Below are 17,765 nucleotides of genomic sequence, written 5' to 3'. Positions count from 1 at the left end.
CACATTTATATTTTGAGCATTTAGCAGACGCTTTTATTCAAGGCGACTTACAATATTGACCATATACATTGTGGGCAATTCAAGGTTAAGGGCCCAACAGTGGCAACCTGGCAGATGTGGGGCTTAAACTAGTCCTGCTACCACCGCTCATTCTAATTGAATTCATGTGTTTCAGCCACAACAGCTGCAAACAGCTGAAAGAAATCAATTACAGTGGAACCTTGACTTATGGAGTGACCCAGCTTACGAATTTTCAGAGATACGAGCCGTCGCTTGGTCAATTTTTTTGCTTTGTGATACGAACCGAGATCTGAGCTATGAGCAAGCGAGCTTACGCCACCCGCCACTAGGTAGCCCAGCGAGCGTTCAGTTCACCTGGTTATCTTGCCGTACAAGCAAGTGAAAGCGAGGAAAGTGAGGAAAGTGTGGCGAAAGTGGAGTAAAAAAAAATATATAAAAAAAAAAAGTAACAATGAAGTTTAGCGATAAAGTGTAGCATAGTGTGTACTTTAAATTTAGCAGTATATTGTAGCATTAAGTGTGTAGCGAGTAAGTTAAGTGATAGAGCCCTCCACCAATCTCCACTAGGGATGTCCCGATCACGTTTTTTTGTTCCCGATACCGATCCCGATTATTAATTTTGATCCCGATCCGATACCGAGTCTCAAACCGATACTTGTATTTTCTAGATATTGTCTAGATAAGAACTAGATAATACTGTTCACACAGTGCACACTTCAAGTACATTACAGTTATTCAAATTAATCCAGTATATATGTTTAACAACTGAATAGCTCTGCACTGCTGAAGGGAAAAATGCTGCATCCAAACTATTACTTAATGTTTTTGTATTTTTACAAAATCAATCAAAATGATTTAGATAATTACAGTTTTACTTTAAACTTACTTTTAAAAGAAAAAAAATCTGTTTAATGCAGTGATACACTAAAAATGAACAGAAATCTGTGTAGCAGCTTAACTTGAATATAAGAAAAAAAAGTTACTTAAAAGCATTACAGTAAAACCTGAATACCAAAATAAAATGGAAAGGCTCTTTTGTTATGAAGGAAAGCCAGTTCTTAAAGTTCTTGTATTGTGACAAGGGTTTGATGGACGTTTCTATGCGAAGTGAGTGTGTTTTGACCCTTTGGGGCTTCCATAGTGCATGGAATAGCGTGCTTCACTCTAGCTGTCTGCTATTCAGTACCGTAACAGAAGAAGTTAATAAAGTGTTATGCTCTCGACAATATGTGAATATACCGTGTATTTATTTCTTTATTAAACCAGTGCATGACTACGTTGTTTTGTAAACCGGAGTAATCTTTGACTCACACACCATATAAACAGTAAAATTGTACAGTAATGAACGAAGCTCTGCTACTACCGCCTCGTGAAACGCTCACAGTGCAGACATTACACCGCTGTTGGACTTTCACTTTCCAGTTTAAAGTATTTCCACACAGCGGACATGCTGACGTAAAACAAAAGATCGGAATTAGGATCGGCATTAGTAAAGCCGATTCCGATCAGTTAAAAAATGCCTTGATCGGCCCCGACATCCCTAATCTCCACCTCCGCCAGCATCTTCGTCTGATTTTCAAGGTAAATACACTTAATAAAACCAGTTTATTTCTTTACATTCTCTTCTATTATGTATTATTATTTTTTTATGCATTCTTTGTTATTTATAAAATACATTTTTCTTATTTAAAAACACGTAACAAAAAGATCGGTGTGGTTTTTGGGGGGCTGGAACAGATTAATAGCATTTCAATTCATTTTAATGGGGAAATTTGATTGACGAGCAAATTGAGTTACGAGCTTGATCACAGAACGAATTAAACTCGTAAGTCAAGGTTCCACTGTATATGAAGAAAAAGATATGCCTCCAAAAGTTTAGGGAAGGCCCTTTCCTGTCTCTGTGCACAAAGCAAGCTCAATAAAGACACGTAAGCTCAGTTTAAAGAAACTATGGCCAATCATAGAAATGCTCTTTTGATTGAATGGGCACAAATTCCCACAGTCTTGTGAGAAGTCTTCTCAGAAGAGCGGTGTCTGTTCTAGCTGAACAGTTGGTTTGGATGTCGCACCAGCTAGGGTGGTTATATTAGGTGCCCATGCCAAGAAGGGAATTCTGGGTAGTGGTTGAATTGTCCAGCAGGTTGCCGTGACCTTTCCAGACTCATTCCTAAATTCTGTTAGGTTAGGACGAGACCCCACAGGATCTGACCCGAGCTTTTCAGAGCTGCTATGTTGGCTAGGATGACCATATTTCGGTTTTAAAAAGGGGACACTTGCCGCGCAGGTGGCGCAGTGGTAAAAACACACGCTTGAACCAGAGCTGGGATCTCGAATACATCGTATCGATTCTCAGCTCTGCCTGCCGGCTAAGGCTGAGCGGCCACATGAACAACGATTGGCCTGTTGTTCAGATATGGGCGGGACTAAGCCGGACGGGGTCTCTCTCCCATGACTGGTGCAATTATGACCTCTGCTGGCTGATTGGTGGCGCCTACACAGAGATGAGAAAAGAGTGCTCTCAGGGTGTGTCTCTCCGTACACAACGCTGAGCTGCACTGCACTCGTCAAAGTGTAGGTGATAAAATGCATACGGCTGCTGCCCAGGTGTCGGAGGGGGCGTGGGTGAGCTTCGTTCTCCTCAGTCAGAGCGGGGATCGGCATTGGTGGAGAGGAAGCACGACGCGATCGGGCGATTGGACGCCCTAAAAGGGAGAACAGCTATTTTGACAGAATGTGGCGCTATTACTGCAATGATCATAACCTCTATTTAAAAAGAGGTCAGAGAGAAAGAGAGGACGTATGGTCACCCTCATGTTGGCACATGACTGGTCCAGATAGTTTTAAAACCAAGGGTGCCCATAATAAAAAAATCTAACGTTCAAACAGGGGTGTGATTACTTTTTACCGACGCTCGTTTCCTCCCCCTCGTACAGGCGGGTGTACATCTCCTACCTGGACAGCGTGCACTTCTTCCAGCCCCGTCACCTGAGGACCGGCGTGTACCACGAGATCCTGGTGGGCTACCTGGAGTACGTCAAGAAGCTGGGCTTCACCACCGGCCACATCTGGGCGTGTCCGCCCAGCGAGGGCGACGACTACATCTTCCACTGTCACCCCCCGGATCAGAAGATCCCCAAACCCAAACGGCTGCAGGAGTGGTACAAGAAGATGCTGGACAAGGCCGTCGCCGAGCGCATCGTGCACGACTACAAGGTACCGACGGTCCGACCGGGAACCGGGGGTCATTTTTACTTCACTTATTTGTAATTTCTGTAGTCTTTTGGATTAGCTCTGCCTCACATTCTCTGCCCCCGCCCCCTTTTTTCTCTCTCAGGACATCTTCAAACAGGCCACCGAGGATCGTCTGACGAGCGCCAAGGAGCTGCCGTACTTCGAGGGCGATTTCTGGCCCAACGTGCTGGAGGAGAGCATCAAGGAGCTAGAGCAGGAGGAGGAGGAGAGGAAGCGCGAGGAGAACAGTGCTGAGAATGAAACTGCTGATGTGAGTCTAACTACACCGGAGTCGGGGGAGGGGGGCAGATGCGCCAAAACCAAGACGGCTGGGAAAATTGGGACACGCCGGCCCGGAAACCGCAATCCAAGACTCGCTCACATTTAGCATTTACTATTATGACTGAATTCTATTTGAGCAGTTGAGGGGTTAAGGGCCTTGCTCAGTGGCCCAGCTGTGGCAACTTGGGGGGTGTGGGGCTTGAACCGGCAACCTTCTACCAGCTACTGCTACCCTTGAAGTATGAGGAGGTATTAGGAAGTATAAATAAACACTCACTGAGCATTTGTGGGTATACAATTACTAACTGGAGCCTATCTGTAACACTGCGCACTAACCCACACTCCTTTAATACGCCATTTATCAATAAAAATACCCCATTGAAATATGCTCAGCAGTGCAATGACTCTGACACGGTACTGTGTGCTGTTAGGGTATGAGTGCAGCAGGTACAGCAGTGTTGTTGGGATTTAAAAACTCTCTTTAAATATCCCAACAACACAGCTTCACCTGCTACACTCGTACTCATATGTCATGACGGTGTTAATGTCATTGCCGTGCTGGGAGGTCTCAGAGCGATAGATGTGCTCCAGTCAGTAATTGTATACCTATAAAGTTCAGTTGTATCTTTAGGGCAGGTTTGCAACTTTACAAAATCCAGGACCAACAGATACAAAAACCCCTGTTAAACAAGCCGAGGGCGACTGTGGCAAGGAAAATCTCCCTGAAAATTACAGGAAGTTTTTCCTTGCCGTGAATGTCAAATGAAAATGAACATAAGTATTTGGACGCCTGACCATAAGCCTGCTGGACGTCCCGTTTCAGCTAGAACGACAGCCGCTCTTCTGAGAAGGCTTCTCACAAATATGCCTGTGGGAATTTTTGCCCATTCGGTCTAAACAGCATTTGTATTCTGGGCACTGATGTTGATCTAGAAATCCACGGTCGATGTTCCAGTTCATTCAAGAGCTGTTCATTGGGGGTTGCTGCAAAGTAGGACGCATATAATTTTCTCTCATATAATTGATTGATTTACACCGGTCAGCAGTTGCTGTGTCTGAAACACATGAATTCGGGAATTAGAAGGGGCGTCCCAATACTTTTGGTCATATAGTGTATAAAGCCCCGATCAGAGATCAAAGGCTGATAATAAGATCTAACAGTGTTGGACATTGGCTGGGTCCCATAACCAGCCTCCAATTGGCCCAAACCTGACCTGGAATGTTTCCCTGCTTGTCCAGGGTGCTGGCACTACTCCACCCTGATGCCTGCATCTCTTTTTTTTTTTTATTGTATTGGTGCAATGCCAGCTCATGCCATGGTCGGGTGTGTGTTAGCAAAGGCATTGTGGTCTTTTTTCTTTGTATGTATGTTTTCTCTTTGACTCCCAATTTCATCGTAGCCACTTAGTCTTTCGCTGCTAAAGCCCCCGATGGCCTCCACTTCTGTACAGGCACCTCGGGGTACTAACCAGGGTTCCAACACAGTATCAAAGACCCCGTCCATTTTTAAGTCCTTTTTTCTACCTAGCTGACTTTAGTGGCCAGTTTTGTCCACTGCAGGCACTGCCAATTGTGGCAGCTAGGGGGCGCCCAGCTGACCGGTAGATGAGCTAAGATTCAAACTCGGGGAGGAGCCGCTCAGGTGGCGCATCGGTAAAAACACACGCTGTTCACCAGAGCTGAGATCTCGGATACATGGTATCGAATCCAGCTCTGCCTTACCGGCTCGAGGCTGAGTGGCTACATGAACACCGATTGGCCTGTTGTTCAGATAGGGGGTGGGACTTAAAGCCGGAGGGGGACTCTCTCTCAAATTAGTGCAATTACGCAAAAAAACTTGAGGAGTAGAATCTCAGCGCTGGTGCCCTAGTGGAATATCCCACTGTGCCCCCTGCGATCTTTTAAAAGGCACATACACAAATTATAATAAATACTCCTAATGGCTCTTACCAAAACGCCCAGCAGTGAGAACACACGGACCTGATTTGATCTCCCAGAATGAATCTGAAACAAGAGGTCACATTAAACAGGCTGGCGCCCAGGTGGCGCAGCGGGATATTTCACTAGCACACCAGCGCCGAGATTCTGAACTCCTCGGTTCGAAACTCGACGTTGCCACCGGTCGGCTGGGTGTCCTCTAGCGGGCATAATCGGCGGTGCCTGCAGCAGACACGTTTCTGCTAGGGAGGGATGACCGGACTACGTGGGTGGGGTCTTCAAACGCTGTGTAAGGACCCTGATTATCAGATAGAGAGGTGCCTATGCAGAGTGCATAGGTGAGAAGGGGTTCCGCCAAGGGCTGCTCGCGGATCAGAGGAGGCGTGAGCAGCAATATACCTACCTCGACTGCAATCAGGGATCCACCAGCAGCGGAAGACAGATTGACTACACTAAATAAATAGAAAAAAAAGTCACATTAAATAAACTGGCAAACCCAGAATAATGTATTAGCCAAATTATACAGGTGGCTCCCCTTTCAGTGGTCGTCCGCTGCCTCTGACAAACGTTTCCGTCTTGTTTGTCGCTGCAGGACACGAGCAGTGACAGCAAGAACGCCAAGAAGAAGAACAACAAGAAGACCAGCAAGAGCAAGAACAACACAAGTCGAGCAAACAAGAAGAAACCAGGCATGCCTAACGTCTCGAACGACTTGTCCCAGAAGCTCTACGCCACCATGGAGAAACACAAAGAGGTAATCCGCTCGGGCGCCACTCAAGAAGGCGCCAATCGGCCTGTACCGACGTGGCTTGTTTGCTTTTGACCTCTCGGGACTCGCTCACTCACTCCGCCTTGTGTCGCAGGTCTTTTTCGTGATCCGTCTCATCGCCGGGCCGACCGCCAACTCCCTACCTCCCATCGTAGAGCCGGACCCCCTGATGGCCTGCGATCTGATGGACGGACGCGACGCCTTCCTGACCCTGGGCCGGGACAAGCACCTGGAGTTCAGCTCTCTGCGACGGGCCATGTGGAGCTCCATGAGCATGCTGGTGGAACTCCACAACCAGAGTCAGGACCGCTTCGTGTACACCTGCAACGAGTGCAAACTGCACGTGGAGACGCGCTTCCACTGCACTGTGTGTGAGGTAAGTGAGGTCGTCGATGCGCCAGACACCAGAAAGAGCACCAGCCGTGGCGATAGGTCAAGGCCGGGTCGTTTTCTAGATCTACTAAAGACTTGCTTTATTCTCTTGCAGGACTATGACCTTTGCATCGCTTGCTACAAAACCAAGGGTCATGAGCACAAGATGGAGAAGCTTGGTCTGGGCCTAGACGACGAGACCAGCAACCAGGCGACTTCGGCGACCCAGAACCCCGGAGACGCTCGCCGTCTCAGCATCCAGCGCTGCATCCAGTCCCTGGTTCACGCCTGCCAGTGCCGCAACGCGAACTGCTCCCTGCCGTCCTGCCAGAAAATGAAGCGGGTGGTGCAGCACACCAAGAGCTGCAAGCGCAAGACCAACGGCGGCTGTCCCATCTGCAAGCAGCTCATCGCGCTGTGCTGCTACCACGCCAAACACTGCCAGGAGAACAAGTGCCCCGTGCCGTTCTGCCTCAACATCAAGCAAAAGCTACGTCAGCAGCAGCTGCAGCAGAGGCTGCAACAGGCGCAGATGCTGCGTAGGCGCATGGCTATCATGCAGAGGTCTGGGCAGCCTCCCATCGGGGGCGGTCCGCCGGGAGGAGGTCTTCCATCGCCGGGAAACAACAGCACCACGGGTCGTAGCACGCCGACCTCGGTTGGTACGCAGCCTGCTACACCTCAGACACCCAACCAACAGAGTCATACACCCCTACCTCAGACTGGCATGGTGGGCATGGCGGGCGCAAATCCTCAGCTTCAGCAGCAACAGCAGGCCAACATGCCCCCACAGCATCAGCAGTTTCAGCAAATGCAAGGTGGTCTGGGAATGATGAGCTCTCCCCAGCACCAGGCAGGACAGTCACCGCACCCCAACAGCGTGGCTCAGTATGCCCCTCGACCTCCAGGTTCTTCTCCCCACCCTCAGCCCATGGGCAAACCAGGCCTGGGTCCGGCGAGCCCTTCACCGCAACCTAATGGTTCTGGGGTTGCTCCGATGCCCCAACAGCCCCTCCAGCAGTCCCAGACACCCTCAGGTCCTCCTCCGGCAGCTGTGGAAACCGCAATGAGGATCCAGCAGATGGCAGATGCGCAAAGGAAGATGGCTCAAGTTCATCTGCTTCAGAGACAAGCTACCCAGGCAGGCATGATGCAACCTCACCCTCATCACCAACAGCCCCAGGGGCAGATGGGGATGGCTCATCCAGGCGTTGGTATGGTAGGTGGATCCGGGCTACCTCCCCAGACGCAAGCTACTGTGGCCAGAAACCAGATGGAGCAGCAGCAGGGACCTCTGGGAAGAATGGTAGGCCCAGGACCAGGCCCTGGCCCAATGCAGCAGCAACCTGTACCGCAGGCTAACGTGCAGGCACAGCTCCCCTCGCAGGTGCAGCTGCAGCAGAGGGCCAACGCTCAGCTCCAGCCTCCTCAGCAGCAATGGACGGGACAAGGGATGCCGCCTCAGCAGAGAGCCCAAATGATGGGCCAGCCCGGAGTGGTAGCCATGCAGCAACAAATGCAGCAGCCGCAGCAGCAGCAGCAGCAAATCACAAACAGCAATGCCTTGATGAACATGGTGCAGGGCAGCCTGCAGGGCAGCCTGCAGGCCGGCGCCGCGGATGGAGTGTCTGTCAGGAATCTTCCTCAGGGAGCCCTGCAGGAACTTCTGCAGACGCTGCGTTCCCCGAGCTCACCTCAGCAGCAGCAGCAGGTTCTCAACATTCTCCGCTCCAACCCACAGCTGATGGCGGCGTTCATAAAGCAGCGGCTGCACAGTTACAAGAGCGGGACAGGAGGTGCACCTGGGCCTCAGGTGATGCCGGGGGCAATGGGTGGCCCGCCGGTAGGAGTCAATCCCAGTGGACTTCAGCCAGGCATGAATATGGGGCAAGGGATGAACATGCAATCCCAACTCGCCCAGCTCCAGCAGCAGCAGCACCAACAGCAGCAGATGCAACAGCCACAGCGGCCCCTACTGCAGCAACAGCAAGTCGCGGGGATGCAGCAGCAAGTCGCAGGGATGCAGCAGCAAGTCGCAGGGATGCAGCAGCAGGTCGCAGGGATGCAACAGCAGCCGCAGCAAGGAATGCCGGGCCAGGCACCTCCAAAGATTGCCAACATGAATCCACAGTTCAGAGAGCTGCTGTTAAATAGACAGAAGCAAAAACTTCAGCTTCAACAGCAGCAGCAGATGGCGAACCATGCCACATTCCAACAACAGCAAGGGTACATGGGTCAGCAAGGCAACATGCAGGTCTCTACTGGGCCCCAAATGCAACCAGGCGTGCCAGCGGGGTCCCAGCAACCCCAGCAACAGAGTTACCCAGGCAACCCTGGTCAACAACAAGCTGTAGGAGCCTTGCAGCAAAGGCTGCAACACCAACACCACTTACAGATGCAGCAGGGGCCTGACGGCGGCGGTCCACAGATGCAGCCGTCGCAAGGAGGGCCGCACCCTTCGCCGTCTCCAGCGCTGCTCCAGCAAGCGATCCACCAGCGACTGCTCCAGCAACAGCATCTGGGCGGAGCCTCTCCGGCCCAGCAGAACAATCCCATGAGCCCACATCAGCAAATGGCGCAGTCGCCGCACCTGCAGGGTCAGCCGCACCCCAACTCCCTCAGCAACCAGGTGCGCTCGCCCCAGCCCTCGCCCCGGCCGCAGTCGCAGCCGCCCCACTCCAGTCCGTCCCCGCGAATGCAACAGACGCAGGCAGCTTCCCCGCATCCCGCCCACCTTCAGCAGCATCTACCCGGCATGGCTCCGCCTCCTCCTCCTCCTGGGCCGCTCTCCCAGCAGCAGCAGAACGCCATGGACCCCGGGAGGTTCGCTCCCGATCAGAGCTCGATGGCGCCGCAGCTTGGCGGCATGCAGGGACTCCACTCGACGGGAACGAACGACATGTTGCCCCCTAGTGGGCAGGATCTTGGGGTGAACATGTAACAATTAGACATTTTGTAGTGATAGAAACCTTTTCAGACAGTGTTAGCGATTTTTATGAATTATTTAATGTTTTTTCTCCTGTTTGAACAAATTGAACTTGCTGCGGTGAGCAGGAATTCATTGTGAGGATTAAGTACAAGAGAACACTAAATTATGTCTGGGGTTCTTTGTTCTTTTTTTTCCATTTTTGTTGCCTTTTCTCGCCAACTGTGTACAAAGACGAACTCGTTTCTCCAGCTGGGAGAAAACAACACAGGTAATATTTTTTGGGACGGGGTCTGGGGGTGTATTTACCTTTTTAAGATCTATTTTTAAAATTTTAAAACTGTTAAATTGTACTGAATTCTTCAATGCAATGGGTTTTGTTTTATATATATTTTTGCTCCTTGAACCGGTCTGTTACTATTTTTACACTCTGGAGTGTTACAAATGTCATGATTACGATTGTTTTTTTTATTTTTATTTTTATTTTTTTTTGTGAATGATTGATTATTGGAACATCATGCATATCTTCCTTGAAATGTCTGCATTTGTTGCGATGTTATTTATTTTCTTTTGCTCCCGGAGACTGCTACGACCAACCATACGGCACCCGAGTCTGTCCCCGTGGATGTCCAAGAGGGATCCTAGACGTCCCGTCCGCCTCAGAATTTACCAGTCCTGGCTTCCCTTACCAAATCTCCGCGCTCTTGTTCCCGTCTCATATCGCTGGTCGCTCGCCTTCACGAGCTCGGTTGCCAGATTTCAGCCGCGGAAGAAACAGACGAGAGGCGACTCCCGCCTAACCGCGTTCTCCCGAACACCCCGTAACGTAGCCTGACTTGTTGTTTCAAAACTATGCAGCAACACACGAGTGGCGTGTCTGGACTTTAACCCGAAGAGCTGAGCTGAAACTCGGACTGTCCAGTCAAAGACCGGAGACCTCGCGACTTCGTTCGTAAGTGCCGTTGGTCCCAGCCGACTTTAGGTCAGCGCTGTTCTGTTTTGTCCTGTCACGAACTCTGAAACACAGTATTGTAGGATGAGACGTAGTGGTGTTGGCCAATGGACCTCCTTTCTTTTGTGCCATGTTTGTTTGAGATGCCAAGCCATCGTGTCCACGCGGACGCCCCTCACGTCCTGCCATCCCCGTTTGTGTGTGTGACTGCCTGAAATTATGACACTGTCCATCCACTCGCTCATTACCTCCAGTCTCAGAAATCTTTCATCATCGTGCTGAACTTTTGAATTTGATTTTAATTATTTTTTACTGTACAAAGGAAACACAAACTGTGGACTCCACACTGTTTTTCTAATAAAATGAAGATGTTCAAATGAGTTGGTCTGTTTATTTATTTATATCTTTTTTAGTTATATTTTTCCCGTGTCCAATCACCCTGATTGCGTCCTCTATACTGATTCGACCCCTCACCGCTGACTGAGGACGCCTCTCAGCTGACATTTGCCCCCTCCGGTACGCCCCCCCAGTACAGACTGCATTTTTCATCTGCACGAGTCGAGTTCATACACTTGACGGGCACTGTGTACGGAGGGACACACCCCCATCAGCATTATTCCTCAGCCCTGTGCAGGCGCCATCAGTCAGTCAGCAGGGGCCGCAGTTGCCGCAGGACCCATGATCCGACTTTCTTACTCTCTAACCCTGAACAACAGCCAATCTTTGTTCATGCTGCCGCCCAGCCCAGTCGGAAAGGCAGAGCTGAGATTCGATACGATGTATTCAAAACCCCAACTCTGGTGAGCTAGTGTACTTAACCGCTGTGCCACCTGAGCGGCTGAGTTGGTCTGTTTGTTGAACTTTGATACCTTCTCCCCAGGTATGAATCTCAGCTCTGCTACCGGTCGGCTGGGCGCCCCCTAGCAGGCACAATTGTCAGTGCCTGTAGCAGACAAGTTTGGCCACTAAAATTGCTAAGTAGGAAAAGACTGGACTAAAACAAGGGGGTGGGGTATTTGACTCTGTGTAAGGACCCTGGTTTGTAGCTACTCTGTACAGAAGTGGAGGAACGTGGAGCTCAGTGTGTGACTCTCCCTGCACGAGACTGGCCTTACGTGTGAATCCACTGAAGTACTGGTGAATAAGAAAACCCAAATTCCCCCCACCGCTAAAGGGATTTAGAAGGCTGCTGGAATATTGGGTAGCAAGCTTACACTGCCAGAGCATTTAATGTTTTGATGTAAAGCTTGCTTGATTGTGGACAGAACTACACCGACCAGCCATAACATTAAAACCACCTCCTTGTTTCTACACTCACTGTCCATTTTATCAGCTCTACTTACCATATAGAAGCACTTTGAAGTTCTACAATTACTGACTGTAGTCCATCTGTTTCTCTATATACCTTTTTAACCTGCTTTCATGCTGTTCTTCAATGGTCAGGACCCCCAGAGAGTAGGTATTATTTGGGTGGTGGATCATTCTCAGCACTGCAGTGACACTGACATGGTGGTGTTAGTGTGTGTTGTGCTGGTATGAGTGGAAACAGGGATACCAAGGTCTTTGGAGATGGCCTTATACCCTTTGGATGTCTTGTGTTTGCTCTTCTGATGTCCTCAAACAGTTCCTTTGTCTTCACCATTGTGACAAAGGAACAGGGAGTAACACTGGCTTTTGAAAACACTGAAGTCTTTATATATTGAGTAATTCATGTCACATGTGCACTGACAATTTATCACAGGTGATTCTCATTTGTGATTTAGCACAGGTGAATTAAAATGCGTTTCCATACTGATGTACTGTAAAGGGTGCCAATACCAGTGCCACAGCAAGCTTTAGTTTTTTGGTTTTTTTTCCCTCCCATTGTTTTTTGTTTTAAATGTTTATCATTTCCTCTTTTGTATCAAACACGAGTTCTCTATAGAAAAAAAAAAGCTGTTACACTTGATTCATTTTTTTCCAGGAGATATTCCACATTATGTACTTAAACTTCATGGGTGCCAATAATAGTGAGCAGGGACTGTATGTATATCAGCACAGAGAAGTCAACAGCTATAATAATAATCGCTAAAAGGATTACGAATATCTACGCCTTTGAACTTTGGTCCTGGTGAAGACTTGAGAGAGGCCTTGGCCAGCAGAGAAGACAAACAAATGGATCCTCGACCAAATTTAACCAAACCTCTTACTCCAATCCTGGATACCCAAATGAGTAAGCTTGGAGGGTAAAAGAGGAAGAGGACAGCTAATAGCAAGAAGATGGATGCATACACGAACATAACCGAGTCATTAGGAGGCCTGAAGACCCGAACAGTGAACAAGATACTCTGGAGAAACACTATTCGTATGGTTGCCAGGAGTCTGAATCAACTTGATGGCACTTTGACCGCTTTACAGTGATCCCGGTCCAAACCTGTAATAAACAGGATACAAATAAACTCATTAAAGATGAGGGGGTCAAGACTCAAAACTGGACCCATCCATCCTTGGTGGTATAGTCAACATTTGGATACATCTCAAAAGTTATCCAAGACTAACGTGTAGCATACAGTGGTATGAAACTCATATCATTTTGTATAGCCTAGTGGTTAAGGTACTGGACTAGTAATCAGAAGGTCCCTGGTTCAAGCCCCACTACTGCCAGGTTGCTGCTGTTGGGCCCTTGAGCAAGGCCCTTAACCCTCAATTGCTCAAACTGTATACTGTAACTAATGTAAGTCGCTTTGGATAAAGGCGTCTGCTAAATGCTGAAAATGTAAATTTATTCTGTTGTGTATTTAGGAGTCGCCGCGGTGGCTTATTTTGCTCTGGATGCTCTTCCCGATGCCACCCTTCTTATTTCACCCAGGCTTAGGACTGGCATTTAGAGTGCATTGGCAAGTGCACCCCTCAATGGCTAGGCATGTTCGCCATCCCAAAAGACGAAGCCAATCACGTCTGACAGCACCATTGAGACTCAAACCCTGGATTCCTCATATTATTGTGATGGACTTACAGTATCACTCTTCTCTTATGTAAATTAGACACTTCGGTGGGCAGTGGTAGCTCAGCGGTCAGGGTACTGGACCGGTAATCGAAAGGTTGCTGGTGCAGGCTCCACCACTGTCAGGTTGCCATTATCAAACCATTTAATCCTCAACTACTTGAATTGCATAGTCACAATTTCTCGTTTCACTACATTACTTTATGGTCTTTCTGTGTGGAGTTTGCATGTTCTCCCCGTGTCTGTGTGGGTTTCCTCTGGGTGCTCCGGTTTCCTCCCACAGTCCAAAGACATGCAAGTGAGGTGAACTGGAGACACTAAATTGTCCATGACTGATCAATATAACCTTGTGAACTGATGAATCTTGTGTAATGAGTAACTACCGTTCCTGTCATGAATGTAACCAAAGTGTAAAACATGACGTTTAAATCCTAATAAACAAACACACTTTGTTGGGTTCAAGTCAGGACTCCAAAACTTTCATTCTTTTTATTGTATTTGAATTCAGCTTGAATCAGTGCTTGACTGCATAACACAGTCACTCCTCAGCTTCAGCTCATGGACAAATGATCTAACGTTCTCCTTATGAATTTCAAATCCACCTTTTAAATGGAAGTTGTTGCATCCAAACTTGCAACACTACTACACCACCACATCAAAGTCTGTCCCTATAATCTTCCTACTATGAAATAATGTTTGTTTCTGCTAAACATTACCAGAATGTCCTTGTTTAGATGAAGAAAGAACTTTATCTTTTTTTTTTTTTTTTTTTTTTTTTTTTTAAATGTTTTTTTTTTTTCAACCTCCCCCCCCCCAATTTGCTCCCCTAATCTAGTCGTGTCTAATTACCCTGATTGCATTCTCCACTGATTCAACCCTCCACCGCTGACTGAGTACGCTTCTCAACTGACACACGCCCCCTCCGACACGTGCTCAGTACAGACTGCATTTTTCACCCACATGAGTCAAGTTCATATATACCGATCATCACTGTGTACAGAGAGGCACACCCTGATCAGCATTATTCTTCAGCTCTGTGCTGGCGCCATCAATCAGCCAGCAGAGGTCGTAACTGCCAGGTATGAGGACCCATGATCCGGCTTGCCCTATGGTTTTGCCCTATTGGTTGTTCATGCAGCTGCCCAGCCCAGCCCAGCCGGATGACAGAGCTGAGTTTTGATACGATGTATTCGAAAAACCTAACTCTGGTGTGCTAGCGTATTTTACCGCTGCGCCACCTGAGCGGCCACAAAGAACTTTATATCTTAAAGGTTTTCGGGTGGCATCTAAAATTGTTAAATATCCTACAGGGCTGCTGAAATTAATCCCGGACGATGTCAAATATCTATGTTGGGTCACCAATTAAATTATGTATAACCAGTAACAAGTAACCAGTGTTTGTAAAATGTGGTGGTGTTTTTATTTGTTTAAGCTCTCTTTCTGTATGATGTTTTGTTCAACAATATAAAATGGTTCAGTGTGACGGGCACTAGCAGAGGAAACTGCAAATAGGGGCAGTTACTTTTTTAGTCTTTTTGTTTTAGCAAAAACGAAAAAGAGAATCTAGATTGGTCAAGTACTGTTAACTAAAATTAAAGAATAACTGGTGATCTGCTTGCTGAGGGTAATTTAGATTTCTTCAGTTTAGTGCCACTAGAGGTCATAAAGATACTGCTGAGACTTCAGAAATCATCCAGTAACGGCTCATTTAGTTTAGACGTTTTAGCAAGGGTAGCTGTAGCCTAGTGGTTAAGGTGCTGGTCACAGTAATCAGAAAATTGCCAGTTCAATCCTCACCACTACCAGGTTTACACTGTTGGGCCCTTGAGCAAGGCCCTTAACCCTCAATTGCTTATATTGTATACTGCCACAACTGTAAGTTTTTTTGGATAAAAGCGTCTACTAAATGCCGAAAACAGATATCCCAAGTTGCAAAAACTCATTTCAGGGAGGTACCCCCCGGACCCGGACCTCGACCCCAACCTGCTAACTGTGCTACTAAGCTAACTGTTTGCGTCACAAGCACATTAATGTGTACTACATAGTGCACTAGATAGTGTGAAAGATAATACATTTATGTTCCCTACATAGTGCACTAGATTGTATATTTACATTTTTGGCATTTAGCAGACGCTTTTATCCAAAGCGACTTACAGTACTGGGACAGTATACAGTCTTAGGGCCCAACAGTGGCAACCTGGCAGTGGTGGGGCTTGAACCAGCGACCTTCTGATTACTAGTCCAGTACTTTAACCACTAGGCTACAACCGCCCTTTTTATATTAGAAAAGAATTTATGTTCCTTACTTAGTGCACTAGATAGTGTACTAGATAATAATTTTATGTTCCCTACATAGTGCACTAGATTGTATATTACATTTATTATTATTCATTTATGGCATTTAGCAGACGCCTTTATTTAAAGCGCCTACATTACAGTTACAGTATGCAGTCTGAGCAATTAAGGGTTAAGGGCCTTGCTCAAGGGCCCAACAGCAGCAACCTGGCCGTGGGTGGGGCTTAAACCAGCAACCTTCTGATTACTAGTCCTGTACCTTAACCACTAGGCTATGGCTTGCCCTGCCATTAAAAAATAATTTATGTTCCATACATAGTGCACTAGATAGTTTTTTCGATATGATTTTTTTTGTTCCCTACGTAGTGCACTAGATAGTGAATTGGACAATTGATTTATGTTCCCTACACAGTGCACTAGATTGTATATCAGATAACGGATTTATGTTCCCTACTTAGTGCACTACATAGTGTATTACATAATTAATTATGCTCCCTACATAGTGCACTAGATTGTATATCAGATAACGGATTTATGTGCCCTACATAGTGCACTAGACAATATATTAGACAATTTATTTATGTTCCCTACACAGTGCACTAGATAGTGTATTACATAATTAATTATGTTCCCTACATAGTGCACTAGATTGTATATTAGATAATGGATTTATGTGCCCTACATAGTGCACTAGACAATATATTAGACAATTGATTTATGTTCCCTACATAGTGCTCTAGATTGTATATCAGATAACGGATTTAATATGCAATGGGGAGTAAAGTCTGTGTGTGTGTGTGTGTGTGTGTGCGCTCTTGGCCACTCGTTCTAGATTCCGGGAGATTTTATCTGACTTGCGGGCATGAGGGAGCCGCTATGTATATGCGGGAGACTCCCAGAACTTCCGGGAGACTTGGGAAGTCTGCGAAAATGTAAAAGTAGCAAAAGCGATTGATAGTAGGGATATAAAAGTAATTGTGTGATACCATCTTTATGTTTAACAGTGTAAAGAAGGTCTTTAACTGTTCCTGTTCACATCTGAACTGCAAAAGCAACGAGGATTTTTTTAAATAAAGTTTTACACATCCAGGATTGGAGCAGTTAAGACCAGCTTTGTGATATATAAAACGAATATCCAACAAAGACTGAAAAACAGCAAATAATTTGATTATCCTCCAAACAGAACAGCAATAGCACTTTGTGTAAAGTTAACCTGGTTTTGTTCAAAACTGTTTTTTGTAAAAGTGGATTAAATAGTGAAATAATGTTGATGTTTTTACTTGCTGCTTGCTTCTCAGATTGTATCGAATCTCAGCTCTGCCATCTGGCTGGGCTGGGCGGCTGTATGTACAACGTTTGGCTGTTGTTCATCCAGGGTGGGGAGCCGGATAGGGGCCTCATATCTGATGCAATTATGACCTCTGCTGGCTGATTGATTGCACAGAGTTGAGGAATAATGGGATCAGGGTGTGGCTCTCCGTGCACAAGGCTGATCGCATATGAACTCGCCTCGTGCAGGTGAAAAGATGCAGTCGGCTACTGCACACGTGTTGGAGGGGGCGAGTCCCTTCCTTTTCACCCAGTCCAGTCGGGTCCAACTGGAGTTTCTCTCTCTTGTTTCTGCTGCCACCCTTACCTCCGATCCAGGAAGGCCAAGGGTGTCACACGGCCCGACGTGCACAGCCAGTGATTGCTTCTTTATATCCAGTTGGTTAGCATGTTTTACCACTGCGCCACCTGAGCGCCATAGAAATCATTCAGTCAAAGAAAAAACTGTTATTCATGTTCCTTTAAATTGTTTGAAAACTATTAATTGCACCGTAGTGTTCAAAAGAACACTTAATAACAACTAAAATCATTTTAATGTCACTTTATTTTTTTGTAAATACGAATTAAAACGTGATCTTGCCATAGACAGAACAAGTCAACAGGAACAAGTTTTTTTTGTTTCTTTTTTTGTAATTTTACTTCAATATAAAGACTTGAGTTGGGATGT

General features: G+C 47.0%; 1 protein-coding gene across 2 annotated transcripts in view; it reads left to right on the top strand.

Moving 5' to 3' along the window:
* ep300b (E1A binding protein p300 b) overlaps nucleotides 1–10,868 on the top strand; it is a 65,543-nt gene extending 54,675 nt beyond the window's left edge. For both annotated transcript variants that reach the window (XM_063016974.1, XM_063016982.1), the window contains 5 exons: nucleotides 2,955–3,234; nucleotides 3,356–3,523; nucleotides 6,065–6,226; nucleotides 6,336–6,617; nucleotides 6,729–10,868. In XM_063016974.1, coding sequence (XP_062873044.1) covers nucleotides 2,955–3,234; nucleotides 3,356–3,523; nucleotides 6,065–6,226; nucleotides 6,336–6,617; nucleotides 6,729–9,554 — 3,718 coding nt within the window. In that variant the 3' untranslated portion in view covers nucleotides 9,555–10,868. The remainder of the gene's footprint in view (nucleotides 1–2,954; nucleotides 3,235–3,355; nucleotides 3,524–6,064; nucleotides 6,227–6,335; nucleotides 6,618–6,728) is intronic.
* The last annotated feature ends 6,897 nt before the right edge of the window (nucleotides 10,869–17,765 follow it).

This window comes from Trichomycterus rosablanca, chromosome 2 (assembly GCF_030014385.1).
Source record: "Trichomycterus rosablanca isolate fTriRos1 chromosome 2, fTriRos1.hap1, whole genome shotgun sequence".
In the NCBI taxonomy this organism is placed as follows: Eukaryota; Metazoa; Chordata; class Actinopteri; order Siluriformes; family Trichomycteridae; genus Trichomycterus; species Trichomycterus rosablanca.
This window is presented reverse-complemented; position numbering and strand designations above follow the sequence as displayed.